This window comes from Ornithorhynchus anatinus, chromosome 11, assembly GCF_004115215.2.
Source record: "Ornithorhynchus anatinus isolate Pmale09 chromosome 11, mOrnAna1.pri.v4, whole genome shotgun sequence".
NCBI classification, from domain to species: Eukaryota; Metazoa; Chordata; class Mammalia; order Monotremata; family Ornithorhynchidae; genus Ornithorhynchus; species Ornithorhynchus anatinus.
The window spans coordinates 3172687-3197479 of NC_041738.1; the positions used below are offsets into that span (position 1 = coordinate 3172687).

General features: G+C 56.6%; 2 protein-coding genes across 3 annotated transcripts; both read right to left on the minus strand.

Annotated features, from left to right (window-relative positions):
• Positions 1–582: 582 nt before the first annotated feature.
• On the minus strand, positions 583–1853 carry LOC114815155 (putative olfactory receptor 10D3). Its single transcript, XM_029075837.2, has one exon. The coding sequence runs from the start codon at positions 1822–1824 to the stop codon at positions 907–909; it is 918 nt and encodes a 305-aa protein (XP_028931670.2). The 5' UTR covers positions 1825–1853; the 3' UTR covers positions 583–906.
• A 7462-nt stretch (positions 1854–9315) lies between these two features.
• Positions 9316–24793, minus strand: LOC100087394 (von Willebrand factor A domain-containing protein 5A-like). 2 transcript variants are annotated; one of them, XM_029075517.2, is made up of 18 exons: positions 24556–24793; positions 20407–20539; positions 20036–20238; positions 19524–19746; positions 18834–19009; positions 18421–18535; positions 17639–17808; positions 16990–17078; positions 16262–16406; positions 15968–16047; positions 15110–15224; positions 14573–14737; positions 14257–14357; positions 13830–14038; positions 13053–13298; positions 12405–12535; positions 11501–11627; positions 9316–11173 (listed from the first exon to the last, which is right to left on the minus strand). In XM_029075517.2, exons 2-18 carry the CDS (start codon positions 20447–20449, stop codon positions 11094–11096), a joined length of 2418 nt encoding a protein of 805 aa, XP_028931350.1. In that variant the 5' UTR covers positions 20450–20539; positions 24556–24793; the 3' UTR covers positions 9316–11093. The 2 variants fall into 2 exon arrangements, with proteins under 2 accessions (XP_028931350.1, XP_028931351.1); XM_029075518.2 differs by lacking the exon at positions 24556–24793 and adding an exon at positions 22131–22201.

A 24793-nucleotide genomic window follows, 5' to 3' on the forward strand; every position in this document is an offset into this window, starting at 1 on the left:
GTGGTGGAGGTGGGATTAGAACCCGGGTCTCCTGGCCCTAAGTTCTGTGCTTTATTCGCTAAACCACTCGTTTCTGAGGGCCAGAATTCTACTCACTCTAGTACTCCTTCAAGCACTTGCTTCATTCATTCAATCGTATTTATTGAGTGCTTACTGTGTGCAGAGCACAGTACTAAGTGCTTAGCACACACCTACTACAGCACACTCTTGACAGGAAGTTGCTCAATAAATACTATTGTAGTGAACCACAGTAGTCACCATGGCAAGTCCCTTAACTCCTCCGTGCCTCAGTTATCTCTTCTATAAAATGGGGAATAAGACTATGTGGGACAGGAACTGAGTCACACCTGATTAACTTGTATCTACCCCAGCGCTTAGAAGAGTGTCTGGCGCATAGTAAGCGCTTAACAACCACCGTAAAAACGAACAAAAACCATACGCTCCCTAAGGGGAAGGGGTCACGTCTATTCTCCCAAGTGCTTAGTGGAGTGCTCTGTAAAGAGAAAGCACTCAATAAATACCATCGGTCACTTGGTAACTGTAATAATAATTAATCATAATTATTGTATTTGTTAAGGGCTTACTATGTGCCAGGCACTGTTCTAAGCTCCGCGAGGGCAGGGGTCGCGTCTACGCGCTCTCTCGTGCTCTACCAAGCGCTCGGCCCAGGGCTCTGCGTTCGGACAATACTACCGGTGAACAGGTTGATCGACTCGACCAGTGAGGGAGGGAGAGTCGGGGATGAAGTCAAAGGATCAGGCCGAGAGCTGTCGCTCCAGGAGCCACAGCCTCAAGCGTCTCCTCCATCCTCGGCCTCGAGCCGTCTCCTCTGGCCGGCGGCACCTTCCGGTGCCCGCGGAAGACCAGGGGAGGCAGGAGTGGACCGGAGCCGTGGGGTCCCGAGGGTCACATAGTCTGGGACAGCAGCCTCTTCAGGGCCGTCCCCACCTCCTTATTCCGCAGGGAGTAGATGACGGGGTTTAGCGTCGGTGTGACCAGGTTGTTCAGGATCTGGACGCCGGCACTGAACCCGGGGCTGGGGGCCGGCTGCAGGTAGATGAGGGCCACGGGCCCGTAGAACAGGAGGATGGAGGTCAGGTGGGCGCTGCAGGTGGAGAAGGCTCGGCGCCGGCCTTCGGCCGAACGCATGCGCAGGATGGAGTGGGCTATGCGGGCGTAGGAGACGAGGACGAGCAGGAAGCAGGCGAAGGGCATGAGCCCGACGTTGGTGAAGCCGATGGCCTGAGCCAGGGAGGCGTCGGCGCAGGCCAGCGGCAACACGGCCGGGATGTCGCAGAAGAAGTAGTCCACGCTGTTGGGGCCGCAGTAGGGCAGCCGGAAGGTCAGGCAGGTGAGCAGGGCGGCCTGCAGGCCTCCGCCCAGCCAGGTGCCCGCGGCCAGGCCGGCGCAAACCCCGGGATTCATGATGACGCTGTAACGCAGAGGGTGGCAGATGGCGGCGTAGCGGTCGTAGGCCATGACGGTGTACAGGAAGCACTCGACGCAGCCCAGGAAGTGGTAGAAGAAGACCTGACAGGCGCAGCCCCCGTAGGAGATGGCCCGGCCCCGGCCCGAGAGCGAGACCAGCAGTTTGAGCGAGGTCACGGAGGGGAACAGGAGGTCGAAGATGGAGAGGATCCCCAGGAAGAAGTACATGGGCGTGCGCAGGCGGGGGGAGCCCGCGATGATGGTCAGGATGAGCCCGTTCCCCAGCAACGTGAGAGCGTAGAAGGTCACAAACACGAAGAACAGAACCATCTCCAACCCTTCCGTGTGAGGGATGCCCAGTAGGATGAACTCGGTGACCGATGTGCGATTCCACATCTTCTGTGGGGGGGAGTGGGCGGGGCGGAGGGTCAGCCCTAAGGGACGACACAGATCACCTTGGGGGGAGGGGAAGTAAGGGGGTGGGAGGGGTGGGAAGGGGGCCTGACCCTCCCTCACTGCTCTGAGAGAGGGTCTGCAGGTATGGACCGGAGAGTTTTGGGGAGTCCTCTCCCTCAGATGGACACTAGAGAAGCGGCATGGTCTAGTGGAAAGAGCCAGGGCCTGGGAGTCAGAGGACCTGAGTTTGAATCCAGTCACTGCCACCTGCCTGCTGTGTGAGACCTTGGGCAAATTCCTTCATTTTACTTCTCTGTGCCTCTGTTTCCTCACCTGCAAATGGGCATCAAAGACCGGTTCTCCCACCCCCTTAGAGTCTGATCTCCCATGTGGGGCAGGCATTTTGCCCAACCTGATCATCTTGTGTCTGCCCCAGGTCCTAGTACAGCGCTTGGCGCAAATTAACAAATGGCACACGATTATTTCAGGACTGCTGCAGAACTCCATTCTCGGTACTTAGGGTGCAACCTTTCTTTCAACTGTACGTTTCATTATTCATTTTGATTACTCCGTTGAAATGCTTCTGCATCGCTCTGCCCCACTAGTGTAAACTCGTGGGCAGGGAATTTGTCACCTCCTTGTTTTGTATTTTCTAAGTGCTCAGTAGAGCACACCGCACCCTAGGATGGCCAATAAATGTTACTGCTATTACCACTAAACCCAAATATCCCACCCCCAGGATCGCACCCCGTCTGTTCACTCCCATCCAACACAACCCCACCCCTCCAGCGATCCCCCTTGATCTCCACCCCACCTCTCGCTCCTCAACCCCTCCAACCTCCTGCTCCCCTCCCCGACCTCACCCACTCACCAGTTTGGATGCTGGACTTTATCATCATCACTAGTCACTGTAATAATAACAACAACAACAACAATAAGTGTGATATTTGTTAAGCACTTACTTTGTGCCAAGCACCGGTCTAAGCACCGGGGTCGATACAAGTTAATCAGGTTGGACAGAGTCCCTGCCCCACGTGGGGCTCACACTCTTATCCCCATTTTTTAAATGAGGTAACTGAGTCCCAGGGAAGTTAAGGGACTTGTCCCAGGTCACGCAGCAGATATGTGGTGGAACTGGGATTAGAACCAGGCTCGGGCTCTGTTCACTGAGCCATGCTGCTTCTTGGCATGCTTGCTGTCTTCAATCCCTCATTCCCTGATGGCTCCTTTCCCTCTGCCTTCAAACAAGCTCACATCTCCCCCAAACAAAAAAAGTCTTCCCTGGATGCCAGAACTCTTTCCAACTATCATCCCATCTCTCTGCTCCCAATGTGTTATAGACACCCACTTCCACGTCCACTTCCACTCCTCCAACTCCCTTCTTGATCCGCTACAATCCAGTTTCTTCCTGCCTGCCCTCCACCGAGACTGCGCTCTCCAAGATCACCAGTGACTTCTTTCCTTGTCCACTATAACGGTTTCTAATCTGACCTAATCCTCCTTAATCTCTCCACTGCCTTTGACACAGCAGACCACTCCCTTCTCCTGAAATCGCTATCTGAATTTGGCTTTGTCAACACGGTTCTCTGCCTACCTCTTTGGCAGTTCCTTCTCAGCCTCTTCGCTAGCTCCTCCTCTCTCTCCCGACCCCTAACTGTAGGTATCCCTCAAGGCTCTGTTGTAGGTCCCTTAATCTTCTCACATTCAGTCCCTTGGAAACTCTTCCGCACCCACAGTTTCAGCTAGTAGATGGATTATTCCTAACTCTATTTCACCAGCCCCAACCCCTATCCCTATTTGAATCTTGCAATTCCTTTTGCCCCTAGGACATCTCTACCTAGATATCCTTCTGGCAATTCAAGTTCTTATGGTTAGAAAATTTAACTCGTCATTCCACTCAAACCCTCCCCACCTAACTTTCTCATCACAGTTGACAACACCATTGCATCCCCTGATTCAGAAGCCCGTAACCTTGGCATTATCCTTGACTCCTCACTCTCTTTCCACTCTCACCCTCGGTCTCACCAGGTCCTCTTGGTTCTGTCCTCCACAACATTTCCCAAATCCACCCATTCTGCTCACTGCGAATGGCCGCCACTCTTGTCCAGGTACTTGCTCATCATATCCCACCTTGACTTTTGTATCGGCCTCCTCACAGGTCTCCCCGCCTCCAGCCTCTCTCCTCTCCAGTCCATTCTTCACTCAGATGCCTGGACTATTTTTCTTAAAAAATCGTTCTGCACCTGACTCTCATCTCCTCAAAAACCTGGAATTGTTTACCATTCCCTTCCTCAGAAAAGAGAAACTCCTGACCACTGGACTTAGACACCTTATCAGCTCACTCCTCCTTACCTATCCACATTCTTCTCCCCCAACACCCCAGGTCACCCACTTCATTCTTCCCAAACACCCCCTCCCCTCTTTTCCGCCTTCTTTTCTCTCCCAATTCTGACTCTTTTTCTATATCCTATATCCTTATTTCTGTCTGATAGTGCTGGAATCAGTGTGGCTTAGTAGAAAGAGCACAGGCTTAGGATTCAGAAGATGTGAGTTCTAATCCCGGCTCTGGTACTTGTCTGCTGTGTGACCTTGGGCAAACTACTTAACTTCTCTGTGCCTCGGTTACCTCATCTGTAAAATGGGAATTTAGACTGTGAGCCCCACGTGGGACAAACTGATTACCTTGTAACCACTCCAGCACTTAAAATAGAGCTTGGCCCTTAGTAAGCACTTAAAAAATACCATATTTATTATTATTATTATTAGTTCCTCCCCTTCAAATCCACCAGATCATTGATGTCCCCATCTTCCTAGTCCTTCTGAATTCCCTCTCCTTCCAGGAAGCTTTCCCCTACTCATTTTACTTCTTCACAGTTTATGTTCTTTCATCACCTGTGGATGTTTACATCACCCCAGCACTTTTGCAGTTACAATCTCCTGTTGCTCTTTTGTATGTATGAATTACACACTGCACTATTTAAACCCTTCTTCTCCCTCTCCATGAATTAGTATATGTCTTTCTTTCCCATTAGATTGAAAGTTCCTTGTGGACAGGTAATATGTCTTCTTCATCCATTGTTCTTTTTCAAGGACTCAGTCCAATATAGTCTGTCTTGTCAGTCCACTGTAGGACCTTGGTGATTGATCTCTTTTAGTCAACAGGTTAAGTGCTTATTATATGCCAAGTCCTGAGCTAAACAGGATAATTAGATCAGACACAGGTCCTGGCCTACCCAGGGGTCCCAGTCTAATAGGGAGGAAGAGCCGGCATCACATCCCCTGTTTGTTTGCAGATGAGCAAACTGAGGCACGGAGGGCTTGAATATCTTGTCCAAGGTCACACAAGCTGCTCCCTCCACACTCCACCCCACTGCCTTCCTCATTGTCCTCGCCACTGCCCTTGCGTTATTGGTTGCCCCACGCTACCCACTGCATTGCCAGCCCACTGGAGTCACTCCCAGAGGTAGGGGCAGATGGAAGGATGGGAACCTTGGGAAAGGAGGAGGCTTTGGGAGACAGAAATTTGGGAGAAAATGGGAATGGAGATGAAGCCTCCCCCAACCTGGGCTGTCCAGCACAGTTGGACCCCAATCAGCTCTCCCCCGCTGGCCCTTCCTTGCTGTCCTCATCCTTCCCTTCCAGGGCAGGGAGAGGAGGGGAAAGGTCAGCCAGGAGAAGCACAGGGCACTTACTTGGGTCTCTGGCAAGCTGACAGGCAGCATGGGCAAGGGTCCTTTCTCTTCCCTCAGACTGGCCCTGTAGGACATCTCCCACCCAAAGCCAAGTGAGAATCTGGCCCAGGGTCCAGGAAAGGGGTCCCCCACTGTCTGTGACCCCTCTCCGCCGTCCTCTCTATAGTGGTCCCATCTTGCCCGCCAACACTGTGCCCGGCAACACCTTGCCCCTTCTGTCTCCTCTGCAAGCAGTGGGGGCGGGGGGGGGGGGTGATATAAAAGCCTCTGCCTTCTCAGGGGCCTCTGTAACCCAAGGCACCCTCAGATGATCCCATTCTCACTTCAGGGAGTAATTAATCTAGAGCCCCCCACCCTAACAACAGCAGCAGCAGCATCCCCCGGGGGTAATGATTGGAAACTTGTAGCCTGAGATGCTCCAGGTTTTTTTTTAAATTGCATTTGTTAAGCGCTTACAGTGTGCCAGACTCTGAACTAAGCACTGGGGTAAATACAAGTTAATCAAGTTGGACATCATCCCTATCCCACATAGGGCTCATGGTCTTAATCCCCATTTAACGGCTGAGGTAACTGAGGCACAGAGAAGTGACCTGCTTAAGGTCACATGGCAGACAAGTAGTAGAGCTGGGGTTAAAACCCAGGTCCAGAGCCCGTTGTTGGGTAGGGTTTGTCTCCATCTGTTGCTGAATTGTACTTTCCAAGCGGTTAGTACAGTGCTCTGCACACAGGAGGCTCTCAATAAACTAAGATTGAATGAATGAATGAATTCCCAGACCCAGGCTCCATCCACTAGGCCATACTGCTTCTTTTTGTCCTTAGGCTGTGTTGGGAGCCCTCTGGGAACCCTCTTGGCCAAGGAAAGGGACCCAAGACATCCTGCCTTGGGTCTACTTAGCCAGGGTGCTAAACACCCTCAAATACACGAAAGACCAGGGAGACCTAGAAGGCAAGAGATGAAGAGACTGTAAGCTCATTGTCGGCAGGGAATGTGTCTGCTATATTTTTATATTGTACTCCCCAACTTCTTAGTACAGTGCTCTGCACACAGTAAGCATTCAATAAAGACGATTGTCTGACCCACTAATTGAAGATCAGACAGTGGCCCACCCAGGAGAGCCCGGTCTGCAGAGAATCTCACACACATACATGAATAACGTATAATTCAATCCATCAATTGTATTGAGCGCTTATCGTGTTCAGAGCACTGTATTTACTAAATGCTTAGAAGCGGACACTATAAGGGGGTTGGTAGACACGTGTCCTGCCCACGGCGAGCTTAAAGTCTAGATTGGGGAGATGAGAGCACGGGGTTAACGTCCTGAGGAAGAGCGGAGAGCATTCCAAGCCGAGACAACGGTCCCAGAAATTCCTTATGGAGCGTGGGCTCAACTCTGGAGGGTTGGGGCTTCTAGACCGGAGGGAAAAGTGGAGACATGCGGCACTGGTGAAGCTAAGGGGAGGGGCAGGTCAGTCAATCGTATTTTCTGAGAATTTACCGGGTGCAAAGCACTGTACTAAGTGCTCGGGAGAGTACAGTATGTCAATATAACAGACACGTTCCTCGCCCAACAGGGCTGGGATAGAGTTGGAGAGGGGTCGGTGCTTATCGTATGGCAAGCGCTGGGGAAGACGCAAGCTCGTCAGACACAGTCTTTGTCCACAGCCGAAGAGGGAGGGAGGGCAGGGATCTTATCTCCACTTGGCAGATGAGGAAACGGTGGCCCAGAGAGATTAAGTGACTGGCCTGAAGCCACACAGCAGGCGGGGGGCTGAGGTATGATTAGAACCCAGGTCCCCCGACTCCCACTCCCATCCTCTCTCCGCCAAGTTGTTCTGAGTTTAGACTCCCGTGGGGCTCTGGTGTTGTCACCGGAGGTCGAGGTGGATCCAGTCAGCCCAACCCGAACAGCCACAGCGAGTGAGACCCTTCAGGACGATGGAGCCCGAGGTTCAACCGGCTTGGTCGGCGGCAGCTCAGGACCTCGGCGGAGAGTTTAGCTCATCAATCATTCCATCAATCTAGCATTCTTACGGTTGGTGAGTCACTTCTTGCTGCTGCTGCTGTTTGCTTGCAACTGTCTGGCATTCATTCAATAGTATTTATTGAGCGCTTCTTATGTGCAGAGCACTGTACTAAGCGCTTGGAATGGACAATTCGGCAGGTCCGAGCTTCCCATCTCTTTGGGGCCCATTTCCCCAGTAGCCAGGCTTCTGTCCTGACGGTCACTACACATGGTCCGCCTGTGAATAGGAGTGGGAGGAGACGAGGCCCCCAGCCCCCAAAAGAAGCAGCGGGTCCTAGTTGATAGAGCACGGGACTCAGAGTCAGAAGGACCTGGGTTCTAATCCCGGCTCTACCACTTCTCGGCTATGCGACCTTGGGCAAGTCACTTAACATCTCTGGGCCACAGTTACCTCATCTGTAAAATAGGGATTAAGACTGTGACCCCCCAGGGGGGACATAGACTGTGTCCACCCTGATCAGCTTCTATCTCCCCCAGCTACAGTGGCAGGCACAGTGCCTGGCATATAGTAGAGCGCTTAGCAAATACCATTAAAAGAAAGAGACACTCAGAAATGGAGAAGAGAAGGAAGGGAGAAGTGGGCAAGAGGACCCGGGAGAGGATAGAGACTGGCTCCTCTCCTACTGCACCCTCCACTCTTCCAACACCCACCTCTTCACTCTCTCAATCTCACCTCACCAGCCTTTGCCCAGGTTCTTCTTGCTGTGAACTCTGACAGACCACCACTCTTCCCATCTTCAAAGCCCTCCTGAAGTCATATCTCCTCCAGGAAGCCTCTGCTCTCAACCCCCAACCCCATTTTCCCTCCCCATCTATGCACTCCCATGCACTTCATTCCCACCCCCAAGCAGAGTAAGTGCTTAACAATTACCACGATTATTATTATTTGGGTAAACCCTCCCCACCCTCATAAAGGAGGTGGATATATAAGCAATAGGAGCGAAGGAAAGCAATGCTTATTCGTCCATTCATTTTGCTATGTGACCCTCCCCCAGCCCTTCTGAACTTTTGGTCACATCTATCGGTTATAGTAATAATAATTGTGTTATTTGTTGAGCACTTGAGTGTCAAGCACATGGAGTTCGCAGTCTTAGAAGGAGGGCAAACAGATACCGAGCCCCCAACCACACGCTGGGGTAGATGCAAGATAGTGGGGCCGGACACAGTCCTTGTCCCACAGGGTTCGTACTCCCTCTAAGCAGGAGATCAGATAGTGAATCCCCATTTCACAGATGAGGGAACTGAGGCACAGAGAAGTTAAGTGACTTGCTCAAGGTCATACAGCAGGCAGGTGGTAGAGTCAGGATTAGAACCCATGTCCTCAGGTCTGGGCTGTTTTGCTAAACCACGTTGCTTCCCACCTCTAGCACTTACATATCTGTTTTCCCCCGTCCTCTGTACATGTTAATATATGGAGTCAATTGTACACTCAATTCGCTGTTCTGGTTCCTTTATGAATAAATAGTTTGAAGTCGATCTCCCCATTACAGCGTAAGGGGGTTGGGGGCAGGGTATGTGTCTCCTGCATTGGCCGTCCACCCCCAGTTGCTTAGTAGTCCATCAGTCAATTGTATTTACTGAGCACTTACTGTGCGCAAAGCACCGTACTCAGCATTTTGGAGGATAAAACAATAAACAGACACATTCCCTGCTCACACGAGCTACAGTTCATTGCACTCAAAAATACTATCACGACGACAACCTCTACTATTAACTTTGGGTTCAAAGTTACCGCTGGAATAAGTGGTGTCCTGGTAATGAAGAAAATGAGGAAATCGACTGAGGGAATGTTTTATTACTCTGTATAGATCAAGACAATGATTAACGCCAGGGGAAGTCCTAACAAGGTAAGGAAAGACAAGCAAGAGACACATTTGAAAGGATCTTAAGTTCCCTGATATAAAAAAAAAAATGACAAAATATCATCGGCATCTTTCTGTCAGATGGCAAGCTCGAGTTTCCTGAAAGTCACAGGGAGGAGGATCGGAAACATATTTGGGTTTTCAGAAATTCAGTGTCAAAACCAAATCGTGGCTCGTCTCAGGGTGGTGGTCCCCTCAAGCCTGGGGCTGGAACCCCAGATGTTCCCCTTCAAGAAACCTGCTCGGGACTTTGAAAAAGTGACAGAAGAGAGGGAAGCCCCGGTAAGGAGGCACTTTGGTTTTCCAAGCCCATTCTGCAAACCCTATTGCAGAAATCAAAGGGACTAAATGGTTAAAAGGGATTTGAAAGAGGCTTTTCCCCAAAGATACCAGTGGGGTTCAGCATCGGGCTAAACCCTAAGGCACTCTTCTGGGCTCTTTCATCACCCTGGAGGAGGCTCTCCAAGGGCCCCACCTGAAAACTTTTAAATTAATCTCCAACGTGCTCAAGGCTCAAGGGACTTGGAGAGTTCCTTCCAAGCTTCCGAGGCTCATTATAACTTCTGCTTCTTTTGCCTCGACTTTTCTTCCCCAACCATGAGCTCGGTTGCAGGGGGAGTCGAGAATAACTAGAAATTATTTCTTGCATTCCAGTGGGCCTTATTAATGGTGTTTGGATGGTTAACTTCCCAGTAACGGCAGCCGGCTGGTGCACATGGTCATTACCGAATTACAAATGCCTCACGCAGACACTACGCCTTCCCTCCCTGTTCTTGCTTCCCCCCCGACCTGCGGATGCATCCTTCTCCAAACTTACCTAGCATTCACCCTGATTTCTCTGTTAACTAAAAGGCACTTTAGATCAACTCCTAAATTATATTTTCCTCTAGCGAAAACAGAAATCACAGGCTCTCGGGCTCCAGCCCTCTTCCACAATCACGACAGGCCCAGAGATGGCTCTATTAACTTTTCCAGGTCACTAGAGAGCCCCTGACCATCCTGCAGTGAAAATCTTCCCCTTGGTGGTGCAATTAAACAAATTCCCCTCCCCTATCTCAAACGAGAGGAGCAGGCTCTTTATTTCATAAGCAGCCAACGAAACCATGATTTGGAGGCAACACAAGCTTGATCTGGCTCTGAAAATTAGTCCTGGCCCACAGGAGCTAAAGGAAATCAGGGCCGGTCCAGTGAAAATCAGGCAGTTGGGCTGAAAGGGATTCCCCATAGTCCTCTTCTCCTTCAGCTTTGTGTTAATGGGAATCTGGACGTTGGGTTGGTTGGAGTGTTTCACGCTAGGTGCCTCCTGATGGCTGCCTTTCTACATATGTCATTCATCCATGCTAAATCCCCTGAAAGTGCCCAGCCAATCGCTCGGGGTGGGTTCGGGGAAGCCCAGGGATTACAGGTTGGCCACACAGCCCGCCTGGGGGCATCTCCCGGCCTTCAAGAGTGACAGGAGGGTGGGCCTGGGCAAGATGAGGGACGGGGCACACCAGGGAGTGGGAGAGAGCAGGGGCATGGGACAGAGTCGGGGACAGGACAGTTGGTGGGCCCCAGGTTTCCCCCTCCTTGGAGCAGAGGCAATCAGGAGGCTGGGGGTCAGGGTTCGGGGGGGCACCGGGGGCGGCCGGGCAGGGAAAGAAGAGGCAATTGAAGAAGACCTGCAGGCATCCCGGGGTCCTTCCGTCCCCTCACAGGCCAAAGACGGCAGGAGCCACAGATGCCTTCAGCAGGGCGTTGGCAGCCCGGAGACACTCGTCCAGGTGGGTCCCTGTGGGTGGTGGAGGGGTAGACAGGGGATGGGAGCGTGTTGTCGGCAGGGCCAGTGGGCAGGGACCCTCCCTCAACCCTGGGAACACCGCAGGGCACAGTTCCAGTCCTACTCGGGCAGCCAGTACCCTCGAACTCAGTGCAGAGGACGCGGGGACCCTGGTGTGAGTGGAGGCAGCCGGGGCTAAGAGGGTCAAGGACACGGCAGTCGGGGGTTGGCGGGCAGGAGGGGCCGCGACCAGGGAAGGGATGGTGAGACTCCCCCCACCCTGGACGTGGTCCGGAGGGTCCGCGTGTAGGGGAGGGGGGTCAGGGGCTGGGGTCTCACCTGCTCTGGCACGGAGCCAGGCCACGGCCTTGCCTTCCAGTAACTCCCACTCATCCTTCTGGTCCCCACTGGTGCTGTGCAGCCAGACCACAGCCAGGACGGTGGCCCAGACCGCGGCATCCACCCCCTGGGCAACCACAAGGCAGAATTGAGGGCCCACCCTGCGCTGCTCTCCGTGCCCGCCCCCCAAAAGGTCCCCAGCCCAGATCTAAGCCCACCTGCAGGGCTCCTGGGGGGGGGTCTGTCCTGAACCGGCCCCTCCCCGCCCCCCATGTCTCCCTCGGCTGCTCCTTGAGCAGAGGGCAGACCTGACCAATCAGCAGGCCTCCTCCTACCTCATCTCGCTGATTTCCTGCTACAACCCAGCCCACACACTTCGCTCCTCCAAAACTGATCTAGTCACTGTACCTTGATCTCAGCTGTCTCGCCGCCGACCTTTGCCCCGTCCTCCCTCAAACCAGGAAATCCCTCCCTCTTCATATTCTACATTCCACCTTCAAAGTCTTCCTAAAATAATATCTCTAAGAGGCCTTCCCCAATTAAGCCCTCACTTCTCCTCCTCTCTTTCCCTCTGAGTCACCTATGCACTTGGATCTGTCCCCTTTAAGCACCTGATAATCACCCCACCCTCACCCTCTCAAGACACTTATGTCCATATCTGTGGTTTATTTTAATGTCTGTCTCCCGCTCTTGACAGTAAACTGCTGGAGGGCAGGGAACGCGTCTACCAACTCTGTTGGATTGTACTCTCCCAAGAGCTTAGTACCGTGCTCTGTACACAGTGAGCACTCAATAAATACCACGGATTAACTGATTGACTTGACCTCTGGGGGCTCAGTCCCCCAGGCCTGCCCCAGACAGGGAAGGGCCGGGCCCCCGAGCACCTCACCACGGCGGGTCTCACCTGGCCGGGGAGCGAGGTCGCCGCCTCCTGCTCCTTCACTCCCAGGACAGAGGCCAGAGCTCCATCCAGTGCCCAGGAGCCGTCCGCCTTCTGGAGAGAAACCAGCTGGAGAAGGGGGGCCTCCTCAGGAGCTGCGGGGAGGAGAAGTGAGTCAGGAGGGGGCCCTGGGAGACACCACCCCTGACCAGCTGCCTGGAGAGACAGAAAGATATGCCATGGGTGGGGCAGAGAGGGAGGGTCGGGGGACCTGGGAAACGGGCTGTCCCTTGGCCCCTCGTTCAAGTACTCCCGGGCCTCCATCCCCACCTTCTGCACTAGGGACCAACGGCTCCAGAGAACTCCCAGCTCCAGGAGGGCCTTGGGGCGAGTCCAGAGAGCGGCCTGCTCATCCCCAGAAGCCGTGGCCGCCTGGGGTGGCGGATGGAGGAGGGGAGTCCAGTATCGGCATCCCCCAGATGGACAGGGGCTGGACCCCACGGCCAGGGGTCCAAAGCCGGTACTCTGAGGATTAGGCTGAATTCTTCCCCTGGTGTGGACAGTCGTGGAGCTGGCAGCGCCAGGGAGGTGGGCACCTCACCTCCGCTCATCCCGTCTCCCTCCTGCCCCAGGGCCCGGACCCGGGGACATCGGCTGAGGTGCCATCCATACCCTGAGGAGCAGGGGCTCCTGTGGACTTCCTGGCCGCCTTGGCCCGACTGACACATCTCATGTTTCGGGCGGATTGAGGGGAGTTGGCCTGGACATGGTAGTTGGGAGCGGGGCTCATCGGGGAATTCATCTCGGCGCAATCCATCACCACCATCGACATCATGGGCGGAGAGGCCATAGGGCAGCCTGCAAAGCGGGGCGGGCCCACGGGGCAGGATGCGAGGCGGGGCATAGCTCCAAAGCTGCCTGGAGAGGAGACAGAGATGAAGAAGGGCAGGGCCGGGAGCTGTGAGGCGGCCGTCGTGGCGGCAGGAACCGGGAAGCTGGGAAGGTCGGCCCGGCCGGTGACGGAGGTGCAGCTGCCTTGGGAAAGCTGCAGTTCTGGGAATGGTGGGGAGGGCTGGGGAAGACGGCAGGGCCCAGTGGGAGGGAGAGCGAGGGGGTTGATAGTGGGGGAGTGGGAGGCGGTGTGAGATCGGCACGGCCCAAGATTGCTGAGGAAAGGGAGGCAAGGGACTCCAGCCCCTCTTCGGCGAAGACTGGCTCCTCTTCAGGAGACCAAGAGCTCGGTCCAACCCAGCGGGACTGGGGTGCACACTCCTCCCAGACAGTGTAGTGAGGGGCCGTGTTCACACTGTGACACTTACTGGGCCTCACCTCCACTACAATCCCCAGAAAAGGTTCCCCTGGAGAGAGGAGGAGGGCCCCACCAGCCAAAGCACCGGGGATGCCCCTGGGGAGCCACCTGATCTGGACGAGGGGCCGAGGGGCGGGCACCTGTCAGCGGCACATCCCTCCGCACCATGGGCCCCTGGAGGGGCCGGCCCAGCTCCTTGTGGATGGCCACGTAGGCCGTGAGCGAGGAGACCACGCCGGACTGGATGCTGACCGCCACCACCTTCGCCTTCTCCTCGTCCGAGGCTCGGCGGCCGGCAGCGTCCAGGGTCTGGAGCCGGGCCTTGGCGGCCAGGCGGTGAACCGTCAGTCTGAAACAGGAGAGCCCACGCAGGGACTTCCCACGAGGACGCCGGGACGGGGCCTGCCCCCACTGTCCTCCCGCCCAGTGCCCCCGACCGGGAGAGTGATGGCAAATAAGGGAGAGAATGTTGGGGTGGGGGGGAAGGGCTCGATTAGACAGGAATGGGGGGCCGGGCGGGGCAGCTGGGAGGAGGTGGCGGGGAAGAGTCTTCTGGGGAGCGCTAACCTGGAGTCCGAGTTGGGCTGCAGGGTGAACGGCAGTGTGTTTTCGAAGGCCTCACCCCTGAGCGTGAACTGGAGACACACGGAGCCCGTGCCCCCTGATGGCTGCGTGGGCACAGGGGAGTCGGAAGTTGTCAGAGCGGCCGCCTGGGCCGTGCAGGGCCCCGGGACCCCTCAGGGGGCACGAACGCTCGTCCCTCCCTGGGCGGGAAACTCATGGGATTCCTCCCCTCCCGTCTCCTAGAAGCTCTGGGTCCCCCGGCCCCCTCGCCATCTCCGACCCGTCTGGAGTGGTATGAAGAAGAGGAATGAAAACTGACCTGCTGCTTCCCCGTTAGCTGGGCGTAGACGATTGACCTCTGACCCCCGAAGATCACACTGGGGGCGGGGGACAGCAGGACCGGCTCCAGCCCGGGGGGCAGGGTCCAGTTCAGAGAGATGTTCTGCGCCGCGGGCTGCAGGGAGCGCTTCAGGGACTGGAGAGCCTGAGGGACACGGGACAGCCGGTACCTGGGTCCAGTGGTGCTTGGGACAGGGCAGGGGGATGGGAGAGAGGAACTGGACAGGACAGGGAGCCGGGGAGGAGGGCGCCGGGACAGAGCGAGCTGGGATGGAGGTACTGGGATGGATGGCGGGGGTTGGGGAGCTGGGGAAGAGTGTGTCACACTGGCCAGGAAGCTCAGGGCTCCAGAGTAGGAAATGGGGAATTCTGGAATGTTGTGAGCACTAGGGGAACAACGTCCCTGTGTCGGACTCTGCCCTGGGCAGCTGGGACAAGCTGATGGACAGGCAGAGCCCTCCCGACTGGCTCTAGAGAGGAGCTCCAGGTGGAAGGGCCGGGGACGGGGTTCACCTACCTTGGGCTGCATCCGGTCGCTCCCCGTGATGAACTCTGCGCTGCCCCCCGTGACCCGCGCGATGCCCTTGATGAGGGCGGTGGAGGCTCCTTCCCCGATGCCGAAGGAGAAGCACCTGCGGGCAGAGGGGCGGACACAGAGACCCCAGCGATCCTCCCGGGTTGCCCCAGCCCACACCACGTGCTTCCTACCCACAGGGTGCCGCCCCTGCCTGCATCCGGACACTGGGCCGGGGCTGCCGCTCCGAGCCCAGAAACGCAGACCAGGGACCGGGGCCGGGGGCAGGGACCACCTAACTTAGGGTCAAGAGTCAGGGGTGGGCGCTGAACGCCCCCAACCGCAGGCTCACCCAGCTCGCCCCCACTGCCTCCTCCATATCACACTGGGGAAACTGGGGGCACCTCGCTCTCGCCTCTCTGGCTACTGTGCCCATGCTCATGCCCTCTCCCTGCCTGGGATTCCCTCCCCTCTCCCATCCAAAATCCTCTGCTCTCCCCATCTTCCAAACCCCACTAAAATCACTTCTGCTAGAAAGCCTTCCCTGATTGACCTCTCATCTCCCCGACCTATTTCCCTCCATTGCCACTTCAGCGCTTCTGTATCCCTTGAGCACGTGCCTCTTGCCCCCATCGCATCGACGGACGGTTTTCTTCTCTGCTGCACCCTCCTCCCTGTCATTGATTTCTGCCTCGCTAGCCCCACTAGACTGTAAGCTCCTTGAGGTCGGGGATGCTGTCTACCAACTCTATTGTACCTTACTCTCCCTAGCGCTTAGTACAGTGTCTGCACAGAGCAAGTGCTCAGTAAGGAGGCGGGTTAAGGGCCGGGTAGTCCGAGCGGGCTCTGGTCTCGCAGTACCTGTGAGTCGGGCTGTGGCTCCGGACTTCAGCGATCACCTCCCCCGTGTTCCCCACGTCTCCGTCCGTGAAGACGTAGAGCTGTCGGGGGGAGGACGCCCCGTCGGACCCCGGGCTCCGGCTGATCCGGTCCGTCGGATCCCACCGTCTGTGCCCCGGGGGGTGGCGGGGGCATCTCTCCCCTCTCCCAGGACGGGCCCCGGTCACCGCGCCCACACCGCCCGGGCCCGTGCCCGGAGACCGAGGAGCGGATCGGGTCCCCACGGTTCCCGCCTCCCGTCCTCTGGCTCCTGACCTGCCGGGGATGGTCTGGTTTGCAGGCTTTGCTGAAGATGCTCTTCAGGGGTGCTAGGATTTCCGTCCCCCCCAAGTCAGCCTGCAGCGCCTTCACCCTCTGCACGGCCTCCTCCATGGACTGCTGCGTGTACTCCACACTGTCCCTGCACGGACACCACCAGTCCCTCAGCATGGACCCGGCCGGCCCCTCAGTGCGGACGGCACCAGCTCCTCAGCTTAGGAAGCAGCATGGCGTAGTGGACGGAGCATGGGCCTGGGAGTCAGAAGGTTACGGGTTCTAATCCCGACTCCTCCACTTGTCTGCTGTGTGTCCCTGGGCAAATCACTTGACTTCTCCGTGCCTCAGTGACCTCATCTGTGAAGTGGGGATTGAGACTGTGAACCCCATGTGGGCCAGGGGACTGGGTCCAACCGGATTTGCTTGTATCCACCCCAGCGCTCAGTACAGTGCCTGGCTCACAGTGCTTAACAAATGCCATAATAGTTATTATTATAGACACAGCCAGACCCCTCAGCATGGACACCACCGGTCCCTCAGGATGGTCACCGCCAGCCCCTCAGCAGGGACCCACAAACCCACGCCCGCATCCACTGCTGCCCCCAGCTTCCTACTGCCCCCGTGCCCCGCCGCAGCTCTCCTGCCACCAGCCACCTCCCCCCTGCACCCCCTCTCCCTGACCCTCTCTCCCAGGACCGAAGGTTGCACCGGGCGGGCGGGGAACTCACGGGAAGAAGGAGTCGAACGTGGAGCCGAACCCATAGACGTTGAAGAAGCAGCCGAGGGGCAGACTCTTCAGCAGCAGAAGCAGCGTCTCCTGCGGGAAAGATGGGCCCAGCCCGGTGACTCTTGGGCACAGAGAACCCGCGTGGGTGAGACGGCCTCCGGACGGAGCTCATTCCGGTGGTTCCCCACGTTCTGGGGCCCGGGGCTCCCCGCAATGAGGAAATTCCCCACTGTGCTCCTCTGCCCCCTCCTCGACCCCTGGGGCGCCCACCTGGTCCCACTCAGGCAAATTCTGCGGGCGTCCGGGCTCCCACTGTGAAGGACTGAGGCTTCCTCCACCTTTATACCGGGAACACTGCCCTGCAGCTGTGGCTGTGACCTTAGTGGTGACTGTGACCCTTGTGGTGACTGTTCTCTTAACTGGAAGAGCCTGAAACTCTGCTTCTTCAACCTCGGTGCACTGTGACTTTCACTGTATTTATCTTTGCCCTTCCCTTCTACATCGTATTCTTAGACGGTAAACCAGGGTCTGCGGCTAATTCTCACGCAAACGGTACTTCCCAGTGCTTAGTACAGTGCTTGGCAAGCAGTGGGTCCTCGGTAAGTAGTACTGAATGGGAGACTGACAGACCGCAGGGGAGGGGCCGGTACCTTGGCACTGTCTATGCGCATCGGGGAACGGAGCTTGCCGGACACTGGGCACGACATGCTCCCCGAGCGGTCCAGGACGAAGATGAACTCCCCGGTCGAGGCCTGCTCCTTGGAGTCGGGGATGCTGGGGTAGAAGCTCACCATCACCGTGGTCTCCCCCATCAGCGAGCCTGCCGGGAGGGAGCACCCGGGCACAAATCCTCACTGCCGGTCGTCGGCGGGGCCTGCAGAGCTGAGCGTTCTCCTCCCCTGGACAGACAGACTTCCGCGGGCCAGAGCTGGGGGAGCGACTCTCCTGCCCGGGGGCATGGGGATGTGCCCGATGACCCTCGGAGGGACCCGCTAGCTGTAGGCCTCTCCCAGAACTCATATGAGGAGGAACTCCCAGAAGATAGACTCGGGAGAGGCAGACGGACAGACGGATAGACTGTCGGCGGCCAAAGGCCCCTCCCCACTCCCACCAGCGGCAGGGCAGAGACTTGGCGGGGTTGCTCTGGGGACCACGGCACCGGACCCCATGGGATGGTGGAGAAACAGGGAGCACGGACGGCACAGGGCATGGGAAAACCTCTTCTGCCTGGCCCGGGACGACTGCTCAGTTACCAAGGGGCTCAGCATGGAGGAAGGACCCCACCGCAGCGGGAGGAGGAGAAGTCAGGGCCCAGAGGGAGAGAAGTGAAACTCTGGGAGAGTAGGACTCGGCTTCCCAGCCAGGGGGTTTCCAGGGCCAGGGGCCTCCCTCAGGGAGCATAGGGGGCCCGGCTCGGGGAGGGGCGGCTAACCTGGTTGGGCCCCGGGCTGAGCGGCCTCCACGCACACGCTGGGCGTGTTCACCTGCTTGTAGTACATCAGGAGCTCCACATCCCGCTCAAACTGCTGTCCTTCCGCCAGTGAGACCTGGGGCCCAGCGGGGTGGGGGAATGGTTAGCGACCGCCAGGTCCGGGTCCACAGTGGGCACGGGGAGACGGGTAAGCGGGGAGGGAGGGAGGCCCCGAAGTGGGGCGGGGTCAGCCAGCCTGAAGCAGAAAGTCCCAGGCCGATCTGGAAAAGTCCCCGAGCTGTGGCCCACCACCGCTCCCTCACAGGGAAGCCAGAGGTGGGAAGGGCTGCGCCCTACCCCTTCACTGCACAAAGAGGCAGGCACAGGCCCGCACACACAAACTCTCTCTCCCTCTCTCCCCCTCCGTCTCTCACCTGGGCCGCTGTCCGGTCCGGCCCGAGATACTCCAGGGGCCCCAGGGTGCAGTTGGACTGGACCTTCTCGATGCCGTACGGGGAGTGGATGTTGGCGCTCACGCTCAGCGTGTAGGGCAGCTCGCCGCGGGCAGCCCGGGGGACCCGAGACGTGACGCTGCTGGCCTCGGCTGCCCCTGCGGAGAACGCCAGCCGCCGGCTCCCTCCGGGCTCCACGCTGGCCCCGGAAACCCATGCCCGGCACCCTCCTCCCTCGCCTGGGTCATCATTAAATCATTAAAAATAGTAATGATTGTCGTATCTGTTAAGCACTCACTATGTGCCAAGCACTAGACTAAGCACCCCGGTGGATACAAGATGACCAGGTCCTACACGGGGCTCACAGTCTGAGTCAGAGGGAGAACGGGGATTGAATCCCCATTCTGTAGATGAACTGAGGCCCAGAGAAGTTAAATGACTTGTCCAGGCCTGCACAGCGGGAACGTGTTGGGGCCCGGATGTGAATCCAGGTCCTCTGACTCCGAGGCCCAGGATCTTTCTCCTCAGGGGACTAGACAGCCCCAACTCCACCGGGCCCAGCCCTTGTCCCCCCCTTCCTCCCCTGGGTCCAGTTCCCTGCCACCTGGCCTGTCGCCCTCGGGCCGCCCCTTCCCCGCGTGCCAGGACGCGGAGGTTCTTTGGGGTCCGCACCGGCGGGGACGTAACGCGGGTTGAGCACGGCCGGGAGCACGAAGCGCACGGCCCCGTCGGCCTCCAGCGGCAGCTCCTGCACGTAGCTCATGCTGAGCTTCGCCTCCTGGCCGGGCGGCAGGTGGCCCACGCTGCAGCTGAACACGTCCCCGGAGCTGGAGTCCCGCTCCAGGAGGAAGGCTTCCTGGCCTTGGGCCACCGCGTCCTCGTAGTTCGTCTGGGCCTGGACATGGGGGACGGGGGCAGTCGGGGAGTGGGCCGGAGGGCCCGAGAGGAGGAGGTGGAGACGTGAGACCGCCGAGGGAATATGGGGAGGAGGTCGCCGGGCCATGGGGCACGGTGCTGACCGCACGGTCTCTCCAGGTGTTTGGCGGGGAAACTGCAAGCGTGGGGAGCGGGGCGACCAGATCAGGGTCGGGATGTAGACTCGGGCAGAATGAGGGGTGACGACTGGTGAGGCGGGGAAGAAGGTGGAGGGAAGGTGAAGGGTCCCGGGGGTCCCCTCCAGCTACCTGCTGCTTCTCCTGCATCTCAGCCACGATGGTCTTCCCGTTCACTTCGGCCTGGAAGCCGTACACGGCCGAGTTCTCGTCCACGGGGAACACGAAGACCGACTCCACGGGGCTCTGCTCCTCGTTCTTATAGCACAGCGTCACCGTCACGTCCGCCACGAAGCTCCGGATGGCCACGGCCACGGAGATGCTCTTGAGGGGCACTGGGCGGGGGGGGGGGGGGGCGAGGGAAAGGTAGGGTCCCACAGCGTATGTCTCCTTTACCCCCTCTACTCCCAGCTCTCTGCCATCCAGGGTACCCCTCGGGCCCACCCCGGGCCAGTGCCCCCTGCCCTATCCAAGGTCCCACGGCAGCGGCGGGGGGCGCTTACCGGGCTCCTTGGAGCTGGTGAGGAGGCCACATACGCAGGCCATGGTGGGACAGGGCTCCGCGGGGAGAAGGGGAGGTCGCAGCCCGGAGATGCTGGCGGTGGCTGATGGGCAGCGGGGGAGCGCTCAGTCCTCCTGAGAATAATAAAATAATAACAGTACTATTTGCTAAGCGCCCATAGCCTGTACCAAGCTCTGTGGTAGATATGCTGCAGTCAGATCAGACACAGTCCCTGTCCCACAAGGGGGTCCACCTCATCATCACCATCACTCATTCGTTCACTCAGTCGTATTTACTGTGTGCAGAGCACTGTACCGAGCGCTTGGGAAAGTACAGTACAACAATAAACAGTGACATTCCCTGCCCGCGACGAGCTCACAGTCTAGAGGGGATCGATGGTATTTATTGAGCACTGGGTGGACAGCACCGTAGTAAGCGCTTGGGCAAATACGATAGACTTGGTAGACCTATTCCCTGCCCACCCCGCACTTACAGCTTAGAGCGGGAGACGGACACGAATATAAATCATTTATAATACATGATTTAAAGATATTTAGGTAAGTGATGGGGGTTGGGGTGGGGCGAATATGCTCAAAGGTCACAGTTCCAAGTGCACAGATGATGCAGAAGCGAGAGGGAGCCGGGGCAAAGAGGGCTTCATCCAGGAAGGCCCCTTGGAGATGTGACCTAAATATGGCTTCACGAGGGGGGAGTGGGGTGGTCTAGCATATATGAACGGGGACGAAGTTCCAGGCTAGCGGGAGGATGTGGGGAAGGGATCGGTGGTGAGAAAAATAAGATCGAGACAGAGTAGGAAATCTCGAAAAAGCAAATCAGGGTAGAGATGATCGGCCCGGCCACCTGCCATTCCGGGGCTTGGGAGGGGGGATCCCGACACCCTAAACCCCCTCTCCCTCTGCCTACCGGCCACACCCCGGCCCCCTCAATGTTCATTGGCCTCACCGCTGTCCCCAGAGCATGGGCCTGGGAGTCGGAAGGACCTGGGTTCTAATCCTGCCCCCGCCCCCGTCTGCTGCGTGACCTCGGTTAAGTCACTTAACTTCTCTTTGCCTCAGGGACCTCATCTGTCAAACAGGGATTAAGACTGTGAGCCCTGTATGGGACAGGGACTGCGCCCAACACGATTTGCTTGTATCCACCCCAGGGCTTAGAACAGTGCCTGGCACATAGTAAGCGATTAACAAATACCACGATTATTATCTCCCTCTAGGATGTAAGCCCGCTGCGGGCCGGGAATGTTTTTCTTTATTGTTGTACTGTACTTTCCCAAGCTCTTAGTACAGTATTCTGCAGAGAGTAAGCGCTCAATAAATACGAGTGATTCAGCCACATCCCTTGTCCCCTCTGCCCACCAGCCATACCCCCATCTCCCCACTGTCTACTGGTCAAACCCCCCTTTGCCCCTTCTACTTACTGACCCTCTGTCAACCGTTTACGGCCCTTCCTCCCTCTACCGACCACATCCCCGTCCCCCCGACTGTCCCAAGACCACCCCCCACCCCCCACTTTCTACCGACCACCTCCCCCGTCCCCCCACTCTTTACCGGCCATACCCCCTCCAGACCCCGGGCAGCCGGGGGGAAGCTTTTGCCCAAGGGGGAGACTTGAGTCCACCCTGTCCCAATCCTGGGAGGAGAAAAGCTGGGCCGGGGGCTCGGATAAACCCCAAAACCCGGACCCCAGGGCCCCCCGGGGGACACTAACCGTGACCGGTAGATCTCAGCAGGGAAAGGCCACTGGGAACTGGGGAGAGGAAGATCATTCCACAGGGTGGGGCGGGAGAGGGAGATGAGTCACATTGCCCGACAAATCCACAGGGTGAATGTCCCTGCCTCGGCCCCGGGGGGAGGGGAAAAGCAGAAGGCCCATGCCAATCAATCAATCATCATTCGATGATATTTACTGAGCGCTTACTATGTGCACAGCACTAAGTACATGAGCAGCACACATTTGTACAGTAATAGAGGCAGCGAGGCTTAGGGGAAAGAGCAAGGGCTTGGGAGTCAGAGGTCGTGGGTTCTAATCTTAGCTCCGCCACTTATCAGCTGTGTGAGTTTGGGGAAGTCACTGAACTTTTCTTTGCCTCAGTTACCTCATATGTAAAATGGGGATTAAGACTGTGAGCCCCATGTGGGACAACCTGATTGCCGCGTATCTACCCCAACGTTTAGAACTGTGCTTGGCACATGTAAGCGTTTAACAAATGCCATCACTACTGAGCGCTTGGAAGAGTCCAATACAGCAGAATTAAGCCAGGTCACAGCTCCCACTCTTCATTCCTCCCCACCAAACTTCCCAAACATCCCTCGCTCTCAACGCTCCACCTCTCATTCATCTGCTCACCCCTATTCCATATACTGCTCCTCTCAGCCTCATAGAGTCTCTGGCCCTCCCTCCTTACAAGTCCTTCTTTTAAAGTCACCTCCTCCGGGAAGCCTTCCGTGATTAATTCCACCTTCCCCCGTCACCGTTTCTGCAGCACTCAGGGTCCTTATCCGGTAGTTCAATTTTTTTTGTCTGCACTTTTAAAATATATATAGCTAATTCTCATTTATTTTTAAGAAGCCGCAAGGCCTAGTGGAAAGAGCACAGGCCGAGGAGTTAGAGGACCTGAGTTCTAATTCTAGTCCCGCCACTTTCTGCTGTGTGAGCTTAGGCAAGTAACTTCACTTCTCTGTGCCTCCATCTCTTTATCTATAAAATGGGGATTCAATACCTGTCCCCCCTCCTAGAATGTGGGTCAGGGGCTCTGTCCGACCTATCTCATACTTACTCCGGCAGATAGCACGGTATTTGGCATATAGTAAGAGCTTAAATATTTTTAATAATCATTATTATTGTTTCACTGTTGTTTCATCGATATGCATCCGGTAGGCCCAGAGGATGGATTACAAATTTATATTTTGGGAGGCTGTCCAGTGGATAGCAGAGCCCGGACAATTATTTTGGGGATGGTGATAAAACGACACTGACCTCTTCAGGCCCCATGGAGTTGACGTAGCAGGGAAGGATAATAATGTTGGTATTTGTTAAGCGCTTACTATGTGCAGAGCACTGTTCTAAGCGCTGGGGTAGATACAGGGTAATCAGGTTGTCCCACGTGAGGCTCATAGTTAATCCCCATTTTCCAGATGAGGGAACTGAGGCACAGAGAAGTCAAGTGACTTGTCCACAGTCACAGAGCTGACAAGTGGCAGAGCCGGGAGTCGAACCCATGACCTCTGACTCCAAAACCCAGGCTCTTTCCACTGAGCCACGCTGCTTCCCCTGGATGTTAGAGATAGGGTTGGGGATGGGGAAGCCAGAGTCAGTCAATCAGTCGATAGTACTGAGCACTTCCCGTGCGCAGAGCACCGTACTAAATGTACTAAAGACCCATTCCCTGCCCACAGTGAGTTTACAGTCTAGAGAAGCAGCGTGGCTCAGTGGAAAGAGCCCGGGCTTGGGAGTCAGAGGTCATGGGTTCGAATCCCGGCTCTGCCACTTGGCAGCTGTGTGACTGTGGGCAAGACACTTCACTTCTCTGTGCCTCAGTTCCCTCATCTGTAAAATGAGATTAAGATTGGGAGCCCCATGTGGGACAGGGACTGTATCCAACCTGATTACTTTGCATCTACCCCAGCGGTTAGAACAGTGTTTGGCACTTAGTAAGCGCTTAACAAAAAGGAGCGTAGAGTAGTGGCATGGCTCAGTGGAAAGAGCCCGGATTTGGGAGTCAGAGGTCATGGGTTCTAATCCCCGCCACTTGTCGGCTGTGTGACTCTGGGCAAGTCACTTAACTTCTCGGTGCCTCAGTTCCCTCATCTGTACAATGGGGATGAAGACTGGGAGCCTCACGTGGGACAACGTGATGACCCTGTACCTACCCCAGTGCTCAGAACAGCGCTCGGCACGTAGTAAGCGCTTAACAAACACCAACGTTTTTTTTTTCCTCTGTGCCTCAGTGACCTCATCTGTAAAATGGGGATTAAGCCTGTGGGCCCCACTTGGGACAACCTGATCACCCCACCCCCAGTGCTTAGAACAGTGCTTGGCACACAGTAAGCACTTAAATTAAAAAAAGGCCATACTTATTACTATTATTTTTCTGATCTCTTTCCTCTCCCTCCCCCCGGACCCCCATACTGACCCGGGTCGCCCCCACCTCAGGGGCCGAGATGAAGATGGACAGGCCTGGTCCTCGCTGGGCCGAGCGGGGGGTCTCGGCGGGGATGTCACTTTATGGACGCCTCCGGATCTGGTTCGGCCGCCCCCCTCCCGGCCTAGCGGGATGTTGCCCCCGCGGCCTTCGCACCTCGTTATTCTCCCCCGAGCAATGGGTGCGTTGGGGGAAGCTGGGGAGAGGGCAGGGGGAGGGAAGAGAGGCG

Coding starts and splice junctions, on each gene's coding strand:
- LOC114815155 (XM_029075837.2), bottom strand. CDS start 1,824: ATGTGGAATCGCACATCGGTCACCGAGTTCATCCTACTGGGCATCCCT.
- LOC100087394 (XM_029075517.2), bottom strand. CDS start 20,449: ATGGCCTGCGTATGTGGCCTCCTCACCAGCTCCAAGGAGCCCG. Junction 18,536..18,833: donor CGGACCGGACAGCGGCCCAG/GTGAGAGACGGA, acceptor GCTGGGCCCCAG/GTCTCACTGGCGGAAGGACA. Junction 14,738..15,109: donor GCGACCGGATGCAGCCCAAG/GTAGGTGAACCC, acceptor CGTGTCCCTCAG/GCTCTCCAGTCCCTGAAGCG.